Below are 24,856 nucleotides of genomic sequence, written 5' to 3'. Positions count from 1 at the left end.
GTCAGATTTGTTTCTGCTGCACCACAGCAGGAACTCCTTTTTTTTTTTTTTTTTTTTTAATGGTTTCCTATGTTGTGCAAAGTCTTGTAAGTTTGATTAGGTCCCATTGGTTTATTTTTATTTTTCTGTTGCCTTGGGAGAAGACCTAAGAAGACATTTGTATGGGGAGTTCCCATTGTGGCACATCAGAAATGAACCTGACTAGTATCCATGAGGTTGCTGGTTTGATTCCTGGTCGTCTTCAGTGGCTTGGGAGTCTGGTGTTGCTGTGAGCTGTGATGTAGTTTGCAGACGTGGCTTGGATCCTGTGTTGCGGTGGCTGTGGCATAGGCTGGCAGCTGTAGCTCCAATTTGCCCCCGAGCTTGGAAACTTCCACATGTCACCAGTGTGGCCCTTAAAAGGAAAAAAAAACCCATTTGTGTGGTTGATATCAGAGAATGTTTTGTCTATGTTCTCTTCTAGGAGTTTTATGGTGTCTTGTCTTATGTTTAAGTCTTTAAGCCATTTGATTTACATGGTGCTATCCAGTTTTCCCAGCACCACTTGCTGAAGAGACTCTCTTTTCCCCAATTTATACTCTTGCCTCCTTTGTTGAAGATTAATAGACCACAGGTGGGTGGGTTTATTTCTGCATTTTCTATTCTGTTCCATTGGTCTGTATGTCTCTTTTTGTACCAGTACCACACTGTCTTGATGACTGTAGCTTTGTAATATTTTCTGAAGTCTGGGAGAGTTTTGCCTCCTGCTTTGTTTTTGTTCCTCAGGGTTGCATTGGCAATTCTGGGTCTTTTACAGTTCCATAGAAATTTTTGGAATGTTTGTTCTCATCTGTGAAAAAATATCATGGGTAATTGGATAGGGATTGCATTTAATCTGTAGATCGCTTTTGGTAGTATGGCCATTTTAACAATATTAAATCTTTACATTTCTTTGAATCCTCTTTAATTTCCTTGATTAATGTTTTCTAGTTCTCAGCAAGTAAGTTTTTCACCTCCTTGGTCAGGTTTATCCCTAGGTATTTAATTTTTTGGGGTGGGATTTTAATAGGTATTGTATTTTTATTTCCTTTTCTTTCTTAAAAAATTTTTTTTTTGTCTTTTTAGGGCTGTACCTGCAACATATGGAGGTTCCCAGGCTAGGGGTCCAATCAGAGCTACAACTGCTGGCCTACACCACAACCACAGCAATGCAGGATCTGAGCCATGTCTGTGACCTACACCACAGCTCACGACAATGCCAAATCCTTAACCCACTGAGCAAGGCCAGGGATCGAACCTGCAACCTCATGGTTACTAGTCGGATTTGTTAACCACTGAGCCATGATGTGAACTCCTTTTTTAAACATTTTAATGAAAATTTTCTTCTGGTTTGTTCTTTGTCACAAAGTTTCTTTCCTTTTTTTTTGGTCTTTTTAGGGCCACATCCATGACACATGGAGGTTCCCAGGCTAGGGATCTAATTAGAGCTGTAGCTGCTGGCCTACACCACAGCCACAGCAACACTGGATCTGAGCCACATCTGCACCCTACACCACAGCTCATGGCAAGGTCGGATCCTCAACCCACTGAGTGAGGCCAGGGATTGAACCTGGGTCCTCATGTATGCTAGTCAGATTCATTTCCGATGAGCCATGATAGGAACACCTATATTCCTTTTCTAACATTTCATTTTGAGTATACAGAAATGCAACTGATTTCTGAATATTAACCTTGTGTCCTGCAACTTTCCTGAATTCATTGATCAGTTCGAGTAGTTTTTGTGTGGAGTCCTTAGGGTATCATGTCATCTGCATAGAGTAACAGTTTTACCTCACCTCTTCCAATTTGGATAGTTCTTATTTCTTTTGTTTGATTGCTATGGCTAGAGCTTCCAATACTATGTGGAATAAAAGTGGTGAGAGTGGGCATCCTTGTTTTCTTCCAGATTTTAGCAGGAAGTCTTTCAGCTCTTCTCCACTGACTATTATATTTGCTGTGGGTTTGTAAAAAAATGGCTTATATTATGTTGATGTATATTCCTTCTATACCCACTTTGGTAAGAGCTTTTATCATGAATGGATGTTGGATTTTGTCAAATTCTTTCTCTGCGTCTATTGAGGTGATCATGTGGTTTTTGACTTTTGTTAATGTGATGTATGAAATTGATTGATTTGTGTATGTTGAAGCATCCTTGTGAATTTCAGATGAATCCCATTTGGTCGTGGCATATTTTTTTTTTTCTTTTTAGGGCCACACCCTCGGCCTATGGAGGTTCCCTGCCTAAGGGTCTAATCGGAGCTACAGCTGCTAGCCTACGCCAGAGCCACAACAATGCCAGGTCCAAGCCGTATCTGCAACCTACACCACAGCTCACAGCAACGCCGGATCCTTAACCCACTGAGCAAGGCCAGGGATCGAATCTGCAACCTCATGATTCCTAGTTGTGTTTGTTAACCACTGAGCCATGACAGGAACTCCTCTTATGTTTTTTTTTGTATTTTCGCAGTATCCATTGAGATTTCTTTTTATTTTTATTATATATATGAGTTCTTTCTCTCTTCTTCTTTGTGAGTCTGGCCAGAGGTTTGTCAATTTATCCTTTCAAGAAACAGCTAGTGGTTTTATTGATTTTTCCTATTTTTTGAATCTCTATTTTATTTTCTTTTTCTTTTTTTTCTTTTTTTTTGTCTTTTTTGTCGTTGTTGTTGTTGTTGTTGCTATTTCTTGGGCCGCTCCCGCGGCATATGGAGGTTCCCAGGCTAGGGGTTGAATCGGAGCTGTAGCCATGGGCCTACGCCAGAGCCACAGCAACGCGGGATCGAGCCACGTCTGCAACCTACACCACAGCTCATGGCAACACCGGATCGTTAACCCACTGAGCAAGGCCAGGGACCGAACCCGCAACCTCATGGTTCCTAGTCAGATTTGTTAACCACTGCGCCACGACGGGAACTCCTGGATCTCTATTTTATTGATTTCTTCTCTGACCCTTATGATTTCCTTCCTTCTGCTGACTTTGTTTGCTCTTCTTTTTCTAATTCTTTTCAGTAGTATGTTAGGTTGTTGATTTGCGATTTTTCTTCTTTTCCGAGGAAGGCCTGTATTGCTATGAACTTTCCTCTAAGCACTGCTTTTGTGGCATCTCATAGATTTTGAATGGCTGTGTTTTCATTATCATTTGTCTGGAGGTATTTTTTAATTCCCCTTTTGATTTCCTCATTGACCCACTGGTTTTTTAGTAGCATGTTGTTTAGTCTCCCTGTAGTCAGTTTGTTCTCATTTCTTTCCCTGTCGTCGATTTCTGTAGTTTCATGCCATTGTGGTCAGAGAAGATAGTTGAAACAATTTCTGTACCCTTAAATTTGTTGAGGTTAGTTTGGTGCCCCAGAATGTGGTCAGTCCTTGAGAATGTTCCATGTGCACTTGAAAAGAATGAATGTTCTAATTTGGGGAATGTAATGTCTTGAAACTATCAGTTAAGTCTTTCTTTTCCACTGTGTTCTTTAGGATCTCTGTTGCGTTATTGATTTTCTGTCTGGAGGATCTGTCCATTGATGTGAGTGGGGTGTTAAAATCTCCTACTGTGATTGTATTCCCATCAATTTCTCCTTTTATGTCTGTTTGTATTTGTTGTATATATATGGGTGCTCTTGTATTAGGGGCACGTGTATTGACAAATGTAATATCCTCTTTTTGAATGGATTCTTTTATCATTAAATAGTGTCCTTCTTTGTCTTTCTTTATGGCCTTCATTTTAAAGTCTGTTTTGTCTGATATGAGTATCACAACTCCTGCTTTCTGGTCTTTTCCATTTGCATGAAATTTTCCATTTGCATAAAATAACTTTTTCCATCCTCTCACATTCAATTAATATGTGTCCTTTGTCCTAAGGTAATCTCTGGTAGACAGCACATTGTAAACTCTTGGTTTTTTAATCCAATCTGCCACTCTGTGTCTTTTGATTGGAGCATTCAGTCCATTGACATTTAAGGTAATTACTGATAAATATGTATTTATTTCTATTTAAACCTTGCTTTCAGTTGATTCTATGTTTCTCTTTTGTTCCTTTTTTTTTTGGATGATTTATTTTATGTTTGTGTCCTTTTCTCTTTAGTTTTTATGGATGTGATGTTTGGTTTTGATTTGTGGTTGCCCTGTTTTTCAAGTATGTTAATACCTTCCTATATCTGCTTGCTTTAGCCTAATAGTCATATAGGCTCAAACCCATTCTAAAAAACAGACTCTAGATTTTCTTACTTTCCTTCCCCACATTTTACGATTTTTATGTCCTTCTTTAACATCTTCATGCTTATCCTTTGCTGTTCCTTGTGTTTATTGCCACTTTTACAATAGGTTTTTATTTGCTTTTAGAACTATATACTGCTTATTTAAGTGATTGCTTTCCACTTGTGATTTCCTCCATCCTATATTTTCTTACTTTTTTATTTAGAGGAGGCCTTTCAGTATTTGTTTTATTATTATTATTATTTTGCTTTTTAGGGCCACACCTGAAGCATGTGGAAGTTCTCAGGCTAGGGGTCGAATTGGAGCTACAGCTGCCAGCCTATGCCACAGCCACAGCAACACAGGATCCAAACTGCATCTGTGACCTACACCACAGCTCACGGCAATGCCAGATCCTAACCCACTGAGCGAGCCCAGGGATCGAACCTACATCCTCACAGTTCCTCGTTAGGTTAGTTAAACACTGAGCCATGAAGGGAACTCCCTCAGTATTTCTTTTAGAATGGATTTAGTATTGCTGTACTCTTTTAGTTTTTGTTTGTTAGAGAAATTCTTTATTTCTCCTTCTCTTTTAAATGATATTCTTGATGGTAGAGTATTCTAGGCTGCAGATTTTTCCCTTTGAGAACTTTGAATATATCTTGCCACTCTCTTCTGGCCTGTAGTGTCCCTGCAGAGAAATCAGCCGATAGCATTATGGGGGGGGGGTCCCTTGTAATTAACTCTTTGTTCTTCTCTTGTTGAAGAGAATCATTAGAATCCTCTCTTTAACTTTTGCCATTTTTATTTTATGTCCTGGCATGGGCCTAATTTGGTTCAACTTGTTTGGGGTGCTCTGTGCTTCCTATATCTTAATATCTGTAAGATTTGGAAAGTTTTCAGCCATAATTTCTTCAAATATATTTTCAATCCCCTTTGTCTTCTCCTTCTGGAATCCCTATTATGCATAGATTGGCCCGCTTTATATTATCCCATAGATCTCTTATATTGCTTTCATGTGTTTTCATTTGGTTTTCTGTCTGCTGTCCTGATTGGGTGATTTCCATTATGCTAACTTGCAAGTCATTAATTTGTTCCTCTGCATTATTCATTCTGCTCTTCAGTGCCTTTAACTCAGCTTGTGTCTCTGCAAATGAATTTTCTAATTTTTCTTGACTCCTCCTTATATTTTCTAGTTCCTTTCTAAAGTGATTGGCATTACTGTTCATATGTGATCTTAATTCATTTCTCTTCGCTCTTAATTCCTTCAGTATTTTCACTCTGTCCTTTTTGAACTCAAGCGTCTGTTAGACTGCAGAGATCTGTTTCATTATTTTCTTCTTCAGGTGAATTCTCCTATTTTTTTTTACCTGGGAATGGTTCCTGAGCTTCTTCATTTTGCTTATATTTTTCTTTTCTTTTTTTTTTGTCTTTTTTTGCTATTTCTTGGGCTGCTCCCGTGGCATGTGGAGGTTCCCAGGCTAGGGGTCTAATCAGAGCCGTAGCCACCAGCCTACGCCAGAGCCACAGCAACGCAGGATCTGAGCCGCGTCTGCAACCTACACCACAGCTCACGGCAATGCCGGATCGTTAACCCACTGAGCAAGGGCAGGGACCAAACCTGCAACCTCATGGTTCCTAGTCGGATTCGTTAACCACTGCGACACGACGGGAACTCCTATATTTTTCTTATTTTGTGAGTTTCTGGAAAAAAACTTCTGTCGTATTGGAGGGCTATTTATATGTCTTAACACCCCTAGGTATTTTGTGAGAGCTTACTTTGTATTTTTTGGGTGGTATGTGTGCTTCCAGGGAGATGGAGACAGTGGGCAAGGCTAGTAGCTTTTTTTTTTTTTCTTTATCTTTTTTTCTGTTTTGGCCACACCCATGGCATATAGAAGTTCCCAGGCCAAGGATGAAACTGTCTTCTTCAGAGACAATGATGGATCTTCAACATGCTGTGCCACAGCAGGAACTCCAAGGGAGTTGCCGTTCTTCACAGGCTGGTGAAGGAAGGTTTCTCTGAGGCACTGACAGTCACAAAGAAACTTGAGGTAAGCATTTCCTGTCTCGCCTTTGCTGATGTTCAGAGCCACACCTTGCCAAACAACAGTCAGGACACCACCCTGTCATCTTAAACCCATTCTGTTTTCTTCTCATATTTAAAGCTTTATGAAATTCTCATACACATTTTACTTCCTTGACATATATATATATATATTTTTTTGTCTTTTTGCCATTTTCTTGGGCTGCTCCCACGGCATATGGAGGTTCCCAGGCCACTGGCCTACGCTAGGGCCACAGCAACACGGGATCCGAGCCACGTCTGCGACCTACACCACAGCTCACGGCAACACCGGGTCCTTAACCCACTGAGCAAGGCCAGGGATTGAACCCGCAACCTCATGGTTCCTAGTCGGATTCGTTAACCACTGAGCCACGACAGGAACTCCTTGACATATCTTTTCTTCAGTTCTAAGCTTCCATCTCTAGTGGTAACATCTTATGGAGTCCTGGCTCTTTCTCGGAATTGCAGTAGGCTCTTCAGTGATCATCTCACCTCTAGTTTCATGCTCCTACACTCTGTCCTCCACACTGTACAAGAGTAGGCTTTGTTAACCTGAAACCAGGTTATGTTAGCCCTTTAAAATGATTTGTTGGCTTCATAATCCACTGCATAATGTTTCTTGTTAAGGTCCTCAGCAGTTGCCCATGATCCTGCACATTTGTCCTTGTGGCCAGTCTGCCTCACACGCACCTCCTACTCTCTGTGTAGGACTAATTCTTCCACAGGTGTGGGGGGCTGTTTGGCCTCTGTTTTCCATGCTTATCCTTCAGCTTTCTACCTCTCTTAGAAATGTTTCATCATCTCAGAGTTCCTGTTTTGGCTCAGCAGTAACAAACCCGATTAGTATTTGTGAGGATGCGAGTTTGATCCCTGGCCCTGCTCAATGGTTTAAGGATCCAGTGTTGCTGTGAGCTTTGGCGTAGGCCAGAGACACAGCTTGGATCGGCTGTGGCTGTGGTGTAGCCTGGCAGCTGCAGCTCCAATACACCCATAGCCTGGGAACTTCCATATGCCATGGGTTTGGCCCTTAAAAAAAAAAGTTTCATCATCTTAACTAACACTATCACTAACCATTTAGAACTTTAACATCATCACTAGCCATTTGGAACTTTCAAGACTGCACTTCAAACAAGCTCCTGGGGATATCAGCACTGCTGACCCACCACCCTGCTAAGAGTAGTGAGGGCACAGTGACCCCTAGATACTCCTGGCCCCAAACTGTAATGGTTTCTTACATATATAATGTATATATTTAGTTTCTACCATATAGTCCCTTATCTTTCTCCAGTCTTTCTCTTTTATGCTCTGCTCCCTCCATCAATCTGAACTAGTTGCAACTCCTAAAAGAAATGAAGCTCCTGGATATTCCCCTGTGGTGCACTGGGTAAAAGAACCAGTGCTGCTGCAGCAGTGGCAGTGAAGGTTTGATCCCTGGCCCAGGAATTTGCACATGCCATGAGTGAGGCCAAAAAAAAGGAATGACCCTCCCAGAACCTTCCAGTGCCTTCCAGGACTGGTTGTCATCTGGGGATTTCCTTTTTCCCTCTACTCTCTCGATGTAGCATTTTGTATTCTTTATATTGAACATTACAGTGAAATTTAATCGTTCCCTTTTTGGCCATTCCTATGGCACATGGAAGTTCCCGGCCAGGATACAACTCGTGCCACAGCAGTGACCTGAGTCCCTGCAGTGACAACAGTGATCCTTACCCACTGCACCACAAGAGTACTCTTTTTTGTTTTTTGCTTTTTAGGGCTGCCTGAGGCATATGGAGGTTCGCAGGCCTAGGGGTCAAATCAGAGCTGTAGCTGCCAACCTACGCCACAGCCACAGCAATGCCAGATCTGAGCCACGTCTGTGATCTACACCACAGCTCATGGCAAAGCCAGATCCCTGACACACTAAGCAAGGCCAGGGATTAAATCCGCATCCTCATGATACTAGTTGGATTTGTTTCCGCTGAGCCTTGGTGGGAACTCCCAAGAGAACACCTTTAATTGCTGCTTTACATTTTCCCCCTCAACTTGATAGTTCAAATTTTTAAATTATTTTTTATTGTGATAACATTGGTTTATTACATTACATGAATTTCATGTGTACATTGTATTTTGACTTTTGTACACGCTACAGTTTGCTCACCACCAAATGTTTAGTTTCCATTCATCACTGCACATTTGGTCCCCTTTATGCATTTCGCCCTCTCTCCACCTTTTCCTCTTTGAATGTCAGTTATAAGCAGCAGGCCTTGGTACAAGGTAGATGACAAGCCAATATGCAAGTGTTAAAAGAGTTTATATTGAAAAATTAGATCAGACCTAAAGGCAAAGTTTATTCATGAAGGGAAAGAATCTCTTTCATTTTTCCATTAGCAAAATATTTGTTTTTATTCTATTTCCTCTTCTATATCCATCTCTTATAAACCATAATGTTCTCCTTTGCTTAATCATAGTCTAATAACCCTTCACCATTTAACCTGTATCAAATGAACTTTTGCACCTAATTTTTAACTTTTAGAAAAAAAACTTCACAACTACTAATATATTGGTGTTCTTAAGTGGGAAATACTTCTTCCTCAAAATTACATAAGGAAAATTTAAACTTGTGAAGGAAAGTTTTGATGTGTAGAATGATTATTTTATCTCTAAAAACCAGCATTCATCAAATACTTAACTACTAACAAACAACTGTTAAGCCTGAAAAAGGAACTTTAAAAAAATCTTCAATCACAGACAGCTTATTTCCCTCCTGTGTTAAGTGTGATGGCTGTACCCTTGCAGCAACATGGATGAACCTAGAGATTATCATACTAAGTCAGGAAGAAAAAGATAAATATATGATACAAATGAACTCACAAAACAGATACAGACTCACAGACATAGAGAACAAACTTATGGTTAGCAGAAGGGAGGGAGGGGTAAATTAGGAGCTTGGGACTAGCAGATACAACCTACAATAAATACAACAAACAACAAGGTCCAGCTGTACAGCAGGGGGGACTAGATTCAATGTCTTATAATAACCTCTAATGGAAAAGAATATGCAAAAGAACACATATATGTAAACTGAGTGACGCTGTTGCACACCAGAAACTAACACGACACTGTAAATCAATTAAACCAATAAAAACATGGCTGTATTTTCAAGTATCTTGAGGCAATACACACACAACAGTCACAACTTTTATTATTCATTTTATTTTCATATAAATTAACATCCTAGAAAAATTAAAATAGAAACACTAAATACAGTATTGCACATAGCGATCTTTGTTAAATGCCCTATTATTTCATTGAAGGATGGTAATATACACGTTGGAGGGACTGAAGGAGGCAGGAAGACTACAAAACAACAACCCAAGAGCCACTAATGTTTCTTTGCACTTAAACTACAAACTGAAAGGTAAGAGACCATACTTTACATAAATACATAGTTATGATTCAGAAGATTTTCTTTTTAAGTTGCTCTCTGTAATTGGTTTCCAGTAGCAATAATTCTCCCTTTTATCCACAACCATACCTCAATAAATATCATTAAACAATTTTTTTAAACCTTTTAATATTAGAGAAAACTATCACAATGTATTGTGAGCTGACTTTAAAGTACTCTCAGCAACAGTGAAGATTTACTTTTTTTCCTCTCAAAGTAAAATAAAATCTTTTCCTGTGCTCCTTCAGGTAATAAATCATTGCATACTCATTTTATACTTTTTAATCAACTGCCGTAACACAAAGACAACCTCAGTCATGTCAAAAATACTCGGGCAGCTGTATCTAACAAATTCTAGGCAGATGCCAGTCCCGCCAAAAGTTTTTTTTTTTTCCCCCCAACAGTGAGTCATATGTGGCAATTCTATGAACATCATTTATTTAAATTCCTTCAAAGTACTGTGTCATCTTCTTTGTGAAGGGCAATGGCAAGTTACCGGGGGGCACACCTTTGGTTTAATTGACCTTTGCTGCAGACTGGCTTTATGTAGTAGGGTCCCAAAGGACAGTGTGATAAAGGCCCTCATTAAACTTAAAATTCTGATTCCTGCCTGTATTAACTAATTTATAGGAAGGGTTTTCCTTTTGCTATATTTTTTTCTATTCATTATCTGATGAATAAAAAATGAGAATCTTCTTTCACAAATATATAGTTATGGAGACCAACCCAAGAGTTGGGAAAGTCTTGACTATGATATATATAAATGGTACTTAAATTTTAAAATAGAAAATTTATATGTAGACGTGAAACTGATACAAACAATTCACTAGAAATAACATTTTACCCAGAAATCTAAATGTAGTGATGTGCAGTACTGGTTGTCAGTAGAAAGGAAGGTGTTTTTCTGCGATAAGGAATATTCTCACAATAAGTACATTTTAGGTGAATATTTAGCATGTTCAGAATTAATGCAGATACTGCCTCTTATACATGCTGTTTTGGTCTATCGGTATAATAACCATAAACTTTTACAAAAAGAAAAGGTGTCAAATTCTCCACTGGCCTACTGCTTTTTCAGTAAAATTCAACAATCAGTGAACTAACTGTCTGGAAACACAAAGATTATATACTAGGTCAAGAAGAAAAATGATCAAAATGATGAGTTTCCTTCTTGCCTTCAGGTTGGCTGAATTCTGTGGAAGTGGTTGCAGTCACTTGTTTTCATTTTGCTTTTTGTTATTTAGGTTTTCATGCTTATTTTTGCTTTCTGAAAATAAACACACCAGATAAGAATTATAGTTAGAAAGAAGAAATTTGAAAATGTATGGAGTTTAGAGTAGCCTAAACATGATCTGATCATTTCAATCACATTCTTTGAGAAAACATTAAAGATCCACAAGCTCATAAAGGGAAAAATATGAGTAGAACCTGTTTTATCTATCTTTCAGAATTTTCACTAAGACAAATGACCAAATGTTTTTGAGGAAAAAAAGCATATCAAGCATATCAACTCCCTTCCTCATTTTATTAATGTGCAAATACTTAAATATGAAAATGGAACTGGTACAACTTCATGGTTAAGGAGATTTTTCTTCTATCCTTATAATAGCATAATTGTGGTTAATAAGTAATTATTCCTTCTTATTCTATATACTTACTTTAAGATTGTACTTTTGTCAAAAAGAACATAAACCAAATCATAATAAAATACTTATTGTTAGATAAGATTTTGATAGAAACTGAAGGGAAAATATAACTCTTTGTAAATAGGGCTGCTTAATTATATCCCAATTTGGGTTACTTTAATATCTTTTCTATTTAGACTACATTAGACTAATTCAATTCAAAATGCTATTTTAAGGCCTACTCTAACTTTTGATTTACAGCATCATTTACTTACCCTGTGCCACAAATGATAATTCCTCAAAATATTCAACAGAACAGTGACAGTACCATGGGGGAAACTTGTCATTTGCACCAAGCCCTTCCCTCCCTGGGTGTACAATTTGGCTTTTATTTATTTATTTTTGTCTCTTTAGGGCCGTACCCAAGGCATATGGAGGTTCCCAAGCCAGGGGTCGAATTAGAGCTATAGCCGCCAGCCTACACCAGAGCCACAGCAACGTGGGATCCAAGCCGTGTCTGCGGACCTACACCACAGCTCACGGCAATGCTGGATCCTTAACCCACTGAGTGAGGCCAGAGATCGAACCCACATCCTCATGGATGCTGTTGCGTTTGTTAATCACTAAGCCACGATGGGAACTCCCCTGGCTTTTATTTTGGAGGGAGACACGAACAAAGGAAACTTAGATGAGCTTCTGACACTCTGGCTGACAGCTGTTAGGGAGCCAACTCCACAGAGCTGCCACAAGCCAGGCCTGGGCCCTTTGTCTGAGCAAAGGACAGCAGGGCACCTGGCCTTTCATGTTTTCTCTCTCAGTGGTGCTCATCCAACTACAACAGCTGTGCTATGATCGTGCGTGATGAGTAAAGTGAAGGATGGTCTCCCCCCCCAATACCTGTACCCTCTGAGTGGATTTATCTTAATCGTTACACTTTGAATGCTTGTCTTTTGGGTCTAATTAAAGGCAGAAGGAAAAGGAGATTCTTTAAGTCAGAAGCTCATTATTTGTTCAAACTTAAGAGGAAAATAACTAAAATATTATTACATGAGTTTGTGTACGTTGAGAAAACAGTATTTAAAAGCCAAAGAAAATCACAAGTCAAAAAGCAGGATAAATACTTACGATTCCAGAGTCGTGCCTTGGTTTTATTTTATAAAGTGATTTTCCCTTTTTCTGCCTACACACCTCTTCGGCTTCTTTTACTCTGGGTGGGGAGAACACATGTATTTAAACAGAGACTTAAAAAGACCACTACAATCCACCTTATAATAGGTGAGCAAGTGTCAACTCATTGAGGATGTGACTTATTACAGAAAATAATACCATATACACAGGGATGTTATCTGATACTTGATTTAAAAACAGAATGTCAGAGCTAGTGGAAAATTCATCCAAGAAGTCTTTAACCTGGAATCAAAGGCTGTCAAATGGAATAGTACAGAAACACATCTATAGTTTTAGGCATACATATATAGATACATGTGTCAGAGTCATATAGGAAAATAAGGAAATATCCTTCATTTTCAGGTGAGGGTGCTGAGAATGGCTCTATTACATAAATCAGAAGCATTAAATGGTTAAATAAGCAGTATCATATAAAAACTCATATGCTTATTTAAAATATCAGATTCATTTTACACATTACATTTGCCCATGCATGAAAGTCATGTTCTGTGAATAGTTGGGTTGGTTTTTAAAGGTGAAATTTTTTTTTTTTTGGTCTCTTTAGGGCTGCACCTGTGGCATATGGAGGTTCCCAGGTGAGGGTCGAATCAAAGCTATAGCTGCTGGCCTGTGCCACAGCCACAGCAACACTGGATCTGAGTTGTGACTGTGACTCACACCATAGCTCAGGGCAACAATGGATCCTCAACCCACTGAGGGAGGCCAGGAATAGAACCTACATCCTCACGGATGCTAGTCAATTCATTACCATAAGAGGAACTCCAAATTTCTGTTTTTAAACAATGGAATGAAACAAATCATCTAGTACTCCCTCAAATGGAGGACCAAAAGCAATAAAGGAATAGGAGGCATTCCTTTATCTTTTAAGGGAGAAGTTAATTATGGGGGAAAAAACAAAAGACTGATGGAATCAGTTTGGCAAACAGAATAGACAACTAGTGTGAGCAATTTTTAACTTTTGTCCTGGTAATGGTCAGAGTTAGACAAATGAATGGGTGATTCCCAGGAAATAGGGATGCAATTCCTACAAGGACCGATCTTTGTATAACCAATTTTGAACAGTTTTTGAAAAATAAACCTTTCTCTTTCTTAAATAAATGGAACAATTTAACCTTTATTAACCTTTATTAATGGCCACCCTTATCACTGTTGTGATATGCAGACACAGGCCTTCCTCAAGGTGCCTAAGAACTTAGGCCTCGATGATGAGGCTAACCCCACGCTGCTCTGCAAGGGGAGCCTAATGTCACTGCCAGTTATGAAGTCTGTGTTGACTACTCCCAGTGCCAGCAAACCTGCCTTATCTTCTTCAACAAATTCCTACCTTCTCTAGGAAGGAAAACCAGATAACTAAGCCCATTTAAATGAGCCTCAGATTACAGCCGTTTAGTCTCAGTTAAGCAGATAGAGCGCCTGGACCTGGAGGGAGTCACTTCAGCTGCCAGGACTTCTCCCTCACCCCACCTGCCCCAGACTTGAGGGTTCCCAGCTGTGTCATGAAGGTTAGGGAGGCCAGAAGTCTGACTTAGAGATGGCCAGGGCGTGACAGCTCTGAATGTCTTTTGGTAGCAGATTCTAAGATACTGCACCTACAGCATATGGAAGTTCCCAGGCCCAGGACTGAATGTGAGCTGCAGCCAAGGCTTATGCCACGGCTGCAGCAACACTGGATCCTTAACCCACTGAGCTTGGCCAGGGACGGAACCTGAACTTCTGCAGCAACCTGAGCTGCTGAAAAGTTGGATCCCTAACCCACTGCACCAAGCAGGAACTCCGAAGTTTATATCTTTTCTTACAGGAGTGTTGCTTACTGCATTTGACATTTTTCATGTAAAAATCCTTTTACTGTTTCCACCTGTGTTAAATAAGATATTCTCTTAAATATCAGTGATTCTTTTTGTGTGCAGACACATGGTTCAGAAAAGCATTTGATTATAGCCAGTGAGATACAACATTAAGTTCTGTTGGTATGTACACTATGTTTTTTGTTTGGATATTTATCTAGCAAGGAGGATGTGGATGAGTAACTTGGATCCTATTTTTTTAGAAAAAAATTTTTCTTGATGGGGAGACTCAAGGGCTATTAGACATAGAAATTAGTTTATAGGGACTATATCACATTTCCTCCTGTGAAACTTAAAAAAATGTGTAACAAAGCTATTTCTATCATAATGGTTTAGAATCATGCAAGAGAAGGACTGGGGGATACAATGTAGGAATGGGCTCAAGGAAACACGCATATGAAGGGAGGACAAAAACACACATCCCCCCCTTCCCATTACTGGATTATCCCTATCAGGCTAAATATATGCTGTTCATCCCATCAAATAAAAAAGAAAATCCCTAATCCCCTCACCCTCCAGCTAGACCTTTCTCTTGATATGCCTATTATCACCTTTTCCATACCCTCTGCTCCCATCTAATCCAATGGAGATGCCACCAATTCCCAAATCCAAAGGGTGATTCTCCTCTGCTCCCTCAGCACCAGCAGTGTGTCCATGGTTCTGCTTTACAGCCTCCGGAAACCTTTGCCCCTGGTCCACCAGGTCCATGATCTGCCCCAATGCCCCTCTCTGCAGCATCTTCCACCTGTTGTCACTCTGTTCAGCCACTGTAGCTTCCTCCCTAGGACTCTGCACTTGCCTCTCCCTCTGGAATGTCCCATTGCCATATCTACTGGTTCATTCCCTCATTTCAACTCCCTGCTTAGCTGTCATCCCTCAGAGAGCACTGCCTGGCTGGCTTCCACGCATCTCCTTCAACTCCCTCTTCCCTTTCCCTGCTTTGTCTTCAGAGCCCGTATCAGCACCCAGTGTGTATAATGTAAGCTCCAGAGATTCAAGAAAGTCGTGATGATGTTCACAACTCCAGTGCCTGGCATATAGTAGCTATTTAATACTTGTGGACGAGTCATATATTCAGAGTGAAGGTGCAGAAATGGTGTTCAGGCTTGGAAGAAAGTGAAAGAAGGCACCATGGGGAACAATCATAAAGGAAAATTAAAAGTTGAATAAAATTGTTCTTGACTTCCCATCACTCTCATGTTTCCCAGGATTTGCCTCAGGATGTCCATTCCTTAGAGAATCTACCTTAGGTTGGTGAACACTGATCGTGAAATAGTCTGGCTTGGAAAATTTCTCCCAGAGCAAGAAAAGTGAAGGGTCTCGTCTTGCTGACACTGAAGTGTTAAGAAGTGTAATGTGCTGAGTAGATCATGGTGTAGTAAAGGCACAGCTGAAACAACAGAGGAAGTGGTCCAGGCCAAATGCAAAACTGAGGGAGTCAGAAAAGTTCAGAGATTCTAAAGAACTGAAAGAACTGGGAATACCATGTCAGCACAATGGAAAACCTGAGAGCATCTTCAAAGCTAATCTCAGATGGCTGAAGAGCCGTTCCATGGAAAAGGGATTGTATTTATGTGGGTGTTTCTAAAGAGTGGAATCAGGGCCAGTGGGCACAGGGTTCCATCAGCCCAATAGTTGTTCATTTCATAATCTTTTATCCAAACCTCTGGGGCCAAATGGATTACCTTTCTAATTCCAGACAGAAATATGGTACCTAACACTATCAAAAGGGGCTGATACAGCAAGGAGTAATCAAACACATTAGCATTTCGGTGGGAAAGGTGTACATTCACACTGCGTACAGAGCCTCGTGTACACTGAGTTTGCCATAAACTTATGGAAAACTTGGTTTTAGAGGATTTTTGGACCTCTGAATTCTTAGTTTTTTGAGATTAGCATCATCATGAAACTTGTTTTTAGTAACTACTCATGAATGGTACTTTATGGAAGTCAACATAATTTTTTCCTTTTCACTGTGATCTGTAAGCTTTCTGATGGTCATGTAATTGCCTCCCTGAAGCTAAAAGCTTGTGTGTGGTCCCTGTTCTCATCCTAATGTTTGGGACCCATTAGTGCTCATTATCAGTGGCAATTTTTCTTTAGTAATGTATGAAATCAAGAGTTTTAAAAAATAGAAGCCAATTTAACCTTTGGTTATTATCACTATCACATTTTGAATTTATATTTTTTCCTGAATGGTATGTGGGATTTTTAACAACTCCCCATCTGTCCATCTCTGTCCATCCATCCATCCAATAACCCATCTGTCAGTCATGATAATTAAAAAAAATGCATTTCCACTCTTTTTTCTAATTTGCCATCAACACTGTCTGGCATCAAGTTCATGCTGTGGAACTCTTTGCTCTAGTTCTTTTATTCCACCTTGTAAAATAAAAACATTAAGAAAATTAAAAGATGTGGTAGGAATTAATTCCATGTAAAAACTCAGTACAGAATTATGAATGTTTCTGTCCTAAAACCAACACATGAATTCAAGAATACATTAATAGAAGGGGATCAAGATGGCAGAGGAGTAGCACGTGGCACTCGCCTGCTCCCACAAACACATCTACATATAGAATGATTTGCACAGAACATCTACTGAACGCTGGCAGAAGACCTTAAACCTCCAAAAAGGGCAAGAAACTCTCCACACAACTGGGTAGAACAAAAGGAAAAAAAAAAAAAAGAGAGAGAAAGGAATCAGGACAGGACCAGCACTCCTGAGAGGGAACTGTGAAAGAGGAAAGGACTCTACACTCTCTGGGAAGTCACCTAACTGATGGGGAGAGATCAGTTGAGACGGAGTGACCTAAAGCCTCAGAGAAAAGTGCAGCAACTGGACTGAGGAGGGCAAAGCAGAGAGAGAGCCTCACAGATCATCAGTACCAGCTCTCAAGACACCACAGTCTGAGATGCTCAGGCAGGGGCTGAGCACTGAGACTCACTCTGGGGGTCAATTCTGGAAAGAGGACTAGGGTTGGCTGTGCGGAGACAGCCTGAGGTGTCAGGGAGAAGAGTGCCACAGCCCAGGGAACCTGGGAGGAGGTCTGCTAGGCTGGGAGGAGAGGCAAAGCGCCATTATTGGGGAGAGCAAGAGGAGGAGGGGTTCTAGGAATATCTTCCTCTGTGCACATGTGGACTCTCAGGGGGTGGGGCTATGGGTGGCAAGGTACCCCTTGCATGGGCTATGGGTGACGGGCCCCTCTTGCACAGTCTACAGGTGGTGGGCTAAGTGTGACAGGGAACCTCTTGAGTGGTCTGTGGTGTGTGGGCTAAATGTGATGGGACACCTCTTAAGTGGTTAGCTGGTGGTGGGGGCAAATTCATTCATCTGAGACTCCAGAGGTGGGCATGGCCTGACACCACCTATGGCCCCATTCACATCAGAGGAGGGCAATGTAACCGAGCACCACCTGTTGTTTCTGTCACTTCCCCGGGAACATACACAGCCTGCTGCTGCCACTGCCAAATGCTCTGGGCACTGCCTACACCTGCCTGAGGGTCACTGACACTTCCCAGAGCCCTGCAGCTAGGAGCATCCTGCACTGCCTCCCCATGGGTCCATGCCATTTTCAAGGGCCCAGCAACCAGGCACTGGCTACTGGGCCTGCCCATTGGCTCCATCTCCTGGAAGCACACACAGCACCCTATCAAGGGGATAACAGCCTACACAATGAGAAAAGAGAAGCAAGCATCCAAAAAAGAAGCCATCAAGCCAAAAATAAATAGTAAGCCCTCACAAAATACCCAGGACACTCTCTCATATAAATAGCCCTCCAAGACTATGGAAGTTGTTTTCCCTAAACTCACAGAATAAGGAAAATACAAGCAAAATGAAGAAGCTCAGGAACCATTCCCAGGTAAAAGAACAGAATTCCCCTGAAGGAGCAAACAATGAAACAGACCTCTGCAGGAAACCATAAAAATAAAAAAAAAAAACAAGCAAACCCAAAAAGATAAACTATGGAATAGGAGAAAACAGTTTCAAACGATACAGCTGACAAGGGCTTAATCTCTAAAATAAACAACTTATACAACTCAACAGCAAAAAAAACAACCTAGTTGAAAAATGAGCAGAAGAGGAATTCCTGTTGTGGCTCAGCAGTTAGTGAACCTTACTAGCATCCATGAGGACGCAGGTTCAATCCCTGGCTTCACTCAGTGAGTTAAAGGTCTGTCATTGCCCTGAGGTGTTGCCATGAGCTGTGGTGTAGGTTGCAGACATGGCTCGGATCCTACATTGCTGTGACTGTGGTGTAGGCTGGCAACTACAGCTCCGATTCAACCCCTAGCCTGGGAACCTCCATATGCTGTGGGTGTAGCCCTAAAAAAGACAAAAAAAGATCGAAAAGAAAAAAAAAATGAGCATAAGACCTACATAGACATTTCTCCAAAGAAGATATAAAGATGGACAATAGGCACAAGAAAAAATCCTCAACAGCAATAATTATTACAGAAATGCAGATCAAAATTAGAATGTGGTACCACCTCACACTGGTCAGAATGGCCGTTATTAACAAGTCAACAAATAACAAATGCTGGAGAGGGTGTGGACAAAAGGCTACCCTTCTACATTGTTAGCGGGAATGTAAACTGGTACAACCACTGGAAAACAGTATGGACGTACCTCAGAAAACCAAAGATAGAAATACCATATGATCCAGCAATTTCACTCCTGGGTATCTATGTGGACAAAACTTTCATTGAAAAAGATACATGCACCCCTGTGTTCACTGCAGCACTATTCACAATAGCTAAGACAGGGAAACAACCTAAATGTCCATTGACAGATGAATGGATTAAGAAGATGTGGTACATATGAACAATGGAATACTACTCAGTCATAAAAAGAACAAAATAATGCCATTTGCAGCAATGTGGACAGAACTACAGACTCATACTAAGAGAAGTCAGAAAGAGAAAGATAAATACCATATGATATCACTTATATCTGGAATCTAAAATATGGCACAAGTGAACCTTTCTACAGACAAGAAACTCATGGACTTGGAGAACAGACTTGTGGTTGCCAAGGTGGAGGAGGAGGGAGTGGGATGGACCAGGAGTTTGGGGTTATTAGTTGCAGACTATTGCATATGAAATGGATAAGCAATGAGATCCTGCTGTACAGCACAGGGAACTATATCTAGTCACTTGTGATGGAACATGTTGGAGGATAATGTGAGAAAAAGAATATATGTATATATATATGTATGTATGACTGGGTCACTTTGCTGTACAGCAGAAATTGACAAAACCTGGTAAATCACTATAATGGAAAAAATACAAATAAAAAAGGAAACAGATCTCTGTGGTCTGACAGACACTGAGTTCAAAAAGGACAGAGTGAAAATACTGAAGGAATTAAGAGCGAAGAGAAATGAATTAAGATCACATATGAACAGTAATGCCAATCACTTTAGAAAGGAACTAGAAAATATAAGGAGGAGTCAAGAAAAATTAGAAAATTCATTTGCAGAGACACAAGCTGAGTTAAAGGCAATGAAGAGCAGAATGAATAATGCAGAGGAACAAATTAATGACTTGCAAGTTAGCATAATGGAAATCACCCAATCAGGACAGCAGACAGAAAACCAAATGAAAACACATGAAAGCAATATAAGAGATCTATGGGATAATATAAAGCGGGCCAATCTATGCATAATAGGGATTCCAGAAGGAGAAGACAAAGGGGATTGAAAATATATTTGAAGAAATTATGGCTGAAAACTTTCCAAATCTTACAGATATTAAGATATAGGAAGCACAGAGCACCCCAAACAAGTTGAACCAAATTAGGCCCATGCCAGGACATAAAATAAAAATGGCAAAAGTTAAAGAGAGGATTCTAATGGCAACAAATTAGGCCCATGCCAGGACATAAAATAAAAATGGCAAAAGTTAAAGAGAGGATTCTAATGATTCTCTTCAACAAGAGAAGAACAAAGAGTTAATTACAAGGGACCCCCCCCCCCCATAATGCTATCGGCTGATTTCTCTGCAGGGACACTACAGGCCAGAAGAGAGTGGCAAGATATATTCAAAGTTCTCAAAGGGAAAAATCTGCAGCCTAGAATACTCTACCATCAAGAATATCATTTAAAAGAGAAGGAGAAATAAAGAATTTCTCTAACAAACAAAAACTAAAAGAGTACAGCAATACTAAATCCATTCTAAAAGAAATACTGAGGGAGTTCCCTTCATGGCTCAGTGTTTAACTAACCTAACGAGGAACTGTGAGGATGTAGGTTCGATCCCTGGGCTCGCTCAGTGGGTTTAGGATCTGGCATTGCCGTGAGCTGTGGTGTAGGTCACAGATGCAGTTTGGATCCTGTGTTGCTGTGGCTGTGGCATAGGCTGGCAGCTGTAGCTCCAATTCGACCCCTAGCCTGAGAACTTCCACATGCTTCAGGTGTGGCCCTAAAAAGCAAAATAATAATAATAATAAAACAAATACTGAAAGGCCTCCTCTAAATAAAAAAGTAAGAAAATATAGGATGGAGGAAATCACAAGTGGAAAGCAATCACTTAAAATAAGCCAGTATATAGTTCTAAAAGCAAATAAAAACCTATTGTAAAAGTGGCAATAAACACAAGGAACAGCAAAGGATAAGCATGAAGATGTTAAAGAAGGACATAAAAATCGTAAAATGTGGGGAAGGAAAGTAAGAAAATCTAGAGTCTGTTTTTTAGAATGGGTTTGAGCCTATATGACTATTAGGCTAAAGCAAGCAGATATAGGAAGGTATTAACATACTTGAAAAACAGGGCAACCACAAATCAAAACCAAACATCACATCCATAAAAACTAAAGAGAAAAGGACACAAACATAAAATAAATCATCCAAAAAAAAAAAAGGAACAAAAGAGAAACATAGAATCAACTGAAAGCAAGGTTTAAAATAGAAATAAATACATATTTATCAGTAATTACCTTAAATGTCAATGGACTGAATGCTCCAATCAAAAGACACAGAGTGGCAGATTGGATTAAAAAACCAAGAGTTTACAATGTGCTGTCTACCAGAGATTACCTTAGGACAAAGGACACATATTAATTGAATGTGAGAGGATGGAAAAAGTTATTTTATGCAAATGGAAAATTTCATGCAAATGGAAAAGACCAGAAAGCAGGAGTTGTGATACTCATATCAGACAAAACAGACTTTAAAATGAAGGCCATAAAGAAAGACAAAGAAGGACACTATTTAATGATAAAAGAATCCATTCAAAAAGAGGATATTACATTTGTCAATACACGTGCCCCTAATACAAGAGCACCCATATATATACAACAAATACAAACAGACATAAAAGGAGAAATTGATGGGAATACAATCACAGTAGGAGATTTTAACACCCCACTCACATCAATGGACAGATCCTCCAGACAGAAAATCAATAACGCAACAGAGATCCTAAAGAACACAGTGGAAAAGAAAGACTTAACTGATAGTTTCAAGACATTACATTCCCCCAAATTAAGAACATTCATTCTTTTCAAGTGCACATGGAACATTCTCAAGGACTGACCACATTCTGGGGCACCAAACTAACCTCAACAAATTTAAGGGTACAGAAATTGTTTCAACTATCTTCTCTGACCACAATGGCATGAAACTACAGAAATCGACGACAGGGAAAGAAATGAGAACAAACTGACTACAGGGAGACTAAACAACATGCTACTAAAAAACCAGTGGGTCAATGAGGAAATCAAAAGGGGAATTAAAAAATACCTCCAGACAAATGATAATGAAAACACAGCCATTCAAAATCTATGAGATGCCACAAAAGCAGTGCTTAGAGGAAAGTTCATAGCAATACAGGCCTTCCTCGGAAAAGAAGAAAAATCGCAAATCAACAACCTAACATACTACTGAAAAGAATTAGAAAAAGAAGAGCAAACAAAGTCAGCAGAAGGAAGGAAATCATAAGGGTCAGAGAGGAAATCAATAAAATAGAGATTCAAAAAACAATAGAAAAAAATAAAACCAATAGCTGGTTCTTTGAAAGGGTAAACAAAATTGACTCTGGCGAGACTCACCAAGAAGAGAAGTAAAAGAACTCAAGCAAAATAGGAAATGAAAACAGATAAATCTCAAAGGATACTGCAGAAATACAAAAAACCGTAGAGAATACTATGAACAATTATATGCCAAGGGAGAAATCTCAGTGGATACTGCAGAAATACAAAAAAACCACAAGAGAATACTGTCAACAATTATATGCCAACGAATTTGACTTTAGAAGAAATGGACAGCTTTCTGGAGACTTACAGCCTCCTGAAATTGAATCAAGGAGAAACAGATCAATTGAATATACCAGTCACTAGAAATGAAATTGAATATGTAGTAAAAACACTCTCTACTAACAGAAGTCTAGCACCAGATGGCTTCACAGGCAAATTCTATCAAACATACAAAGAAGAAATTATACCCATCCTTCTTAAACTTTTCCAAAAGGTTGAAAAAGAAGGAATAATCCCAAAGACATTCTATGAATCCACCATCATCCTAATACCAAAACCCAAGATATTACCAAATTATAGGCCAATATCTTTGATGAATATAGATACAAAAATTCTCAACAAAATTTTAGCCAACCAAATCCAACAACACATAAAATAGATCATATAATATGACCAAGTGGGATTCATCCAAAGTTCACAAGGATGGTTCAACATATGCAAATCAATCAACATCATATGCACCACATTAACAAAAGTCAAAAACCACATGGTCATCTCAATAGATGCAGAAGAAGAATTTGACAAAATCCAAGATCCATTCATGATAAAAGCTCTTACCAAAGTGGGTATAGAGGGAACATACCTTAACATAATAATGGCCATTTATGACAAACCCACAGCTGATATAATACTCAATGGAGAAAAGCTGAAAGCTTTCTTGCTAAAATCTGGAACAAGACAAGGATGCCTACTCTCATCACATTTATTCAACATGGTGTTGGAATTCCTAGACACAGCAATTGGACACACAAAAGAAATAAAAGATATCCAAACTGGAAGAAAAGAGGTAATACTGTCACTCTATGCAAGTGACATGATACTATATATATATAGAAAACCCTAAGGACTCCACACAAAAACTGATCAATGAATTCAGCAAAGTAGTAAGATACAAGATTAACATTCGGAAATTGGTTGCATTTCTGTATATAACAATGAAATGTTAGAAAAGGAATATAAAAATATAAATACCTTTTAAAATCATACCCCCCAAAATTAAGTACGTAGGAATAAACCTGACCAAGAAGGTGAAAGGCTTATATGCTGAGGATTATAAAACATTAATCAAGGAAATTAAAAAGGATTCAAAGAAATGGAAAGATACTCCATGCTCCTGGATTGGAAGAATTAATACTGTTAAAATGGACATACTACCCAAAGTAATCTACAGATTCAGTGCACTCCCTATCAAATTACCCATGACATTTTTCACAGAACTGGAACAAAAAATCCAAACATTTATATGGAACCATAAAAGATCCAGTTTTGCCAATGCAACCCTGAGGAACAAAAAACAAGCAGGAGGCATAACTCTCCCAGACTTCAGACAATATTACAAAGCTACAGTCATCAAGACAGTGTGGTACTGGCACAAAAACAGACATCTAGAACAAAAACAGACAATGGAACATCTGCAGGGTTACTCCACAGCCACAGCAACACTGGATCTGAGCTGCATGCGACCTACACTGCAGCTTGTGGCAATGCCAGATCCTTAACTCACTGATCGAGGCAAGGGACTCATTGGAGACAGTGTTGTGTTCTTTACCTGCTGAGCCACTATGGAAACACCCAAGTCTCCTTTATTTAAAAAAAATTTTTTTTTGTTTTTCTGCTTTTTCTAGGGCTGCTCCCGTGGCACACGGAGGTTCCCAGGCTAGGGGTCGAATTGGAGCTGCAGCTGCCGGCCTATGCCAAAGCCACAGCAACACGGGATCCGAGCCGCATCTGCAACCTACACCACAGCTCATGGCAACACTGGATCGTTAACCCACTGAGCAAGGCCAGGGACCGAACCTGCCACCTCACGGTTCCTAGTCAGATTCGTTAACCACTGCGCCACAATGGGAACTCCCTCCTTCATTTCTGAACATAAGGCTTTGAGAAAGGATTTTCCAAAGTTTAAAAAACATCTCTTTGAACATGGCAAGATAAAGAACCAAATGCTAAGATGTTTTTCACCTAAATTTCTTCACCTTAGGATTTTACATCATTCTTGTAGAACTAAGTTTTATAAAGTAAATTTCCTGATATAAGGGATTCAGATATTCCTTAACTTTATGAGTGTATTAATTCTTCATGAATTTATTTTCTATAATGCTTTTTATAAATCATTTTAGGAGAAGAACACCTTGATCTCAAATATCTGGTTAACATAAGCTTGTCAGTAACGGAGCCAATACTTAAGACTTTTCTAACTTTTAAAGCTGCTTCAGCCCAGAACCCATGATGGCACGTGTGTATAGG

General features: G+C 39.6%; 1 protein-coding gene and 1 long non-coding RNA gene across 2 annotated transcripts in view; one reads left to right on the top strand and one right to left on the bottom strand.

Moving 5' to 3' along the window:
- LOC125116260 (uncharacterized) overlaps nt 1–9,873 on the top strand; it is a 53,438-nt gene extending 43,565 nt beyond the window's left edge. Inside the window, exons 4-5 of the long non-coding RNA XR_007132290.1 lie at nt 6,102–6,257; nt 9,568–9,873. This is a non-coding gene — a long non-coding RNA (uncharacterized LOC125116260). The remainder of the gene's footprint in view (nt 1–6,101; nt 6,258–9,567) is intronic.
- Nucleotides 9,874–12,424: 2,551 nt separating this feature from the next.
- The window catches only part of FMN2 (formin 2), a 296,800-nt gene continuing 284,368 nt past the window's right edge, over nt 12,425–24,856 (bottom strand). Inside the window, exon 18 of the mRNA XM_047762652.1 lies at nt 12,425–12,530. Coding sequence (XP_047618608.1) covers nt 12,425–12,530 — 106 coding nt within the window. The remainder of the gene's footprint in view (nt 12,531–24,856) is intronic.

The sequence above is a fragment of the Phacochoerus africanus genome, chromosome 15, assembly GCF_016906955.1.
Source record: "Phacochoerus africanus isolate WHEZ1 chromosome 15, ROS_Pafr_v1, whole genome shotgun sequence".
NCBI lineage: Eukaryota > Metazoa > Chordata > Mammalia > Artiodactyla > Suidae > Phacochoerus > Phacochoerus africanus.
This window is presented reverse-complemented; position numbering and strand designations above follow the sequence as displayed.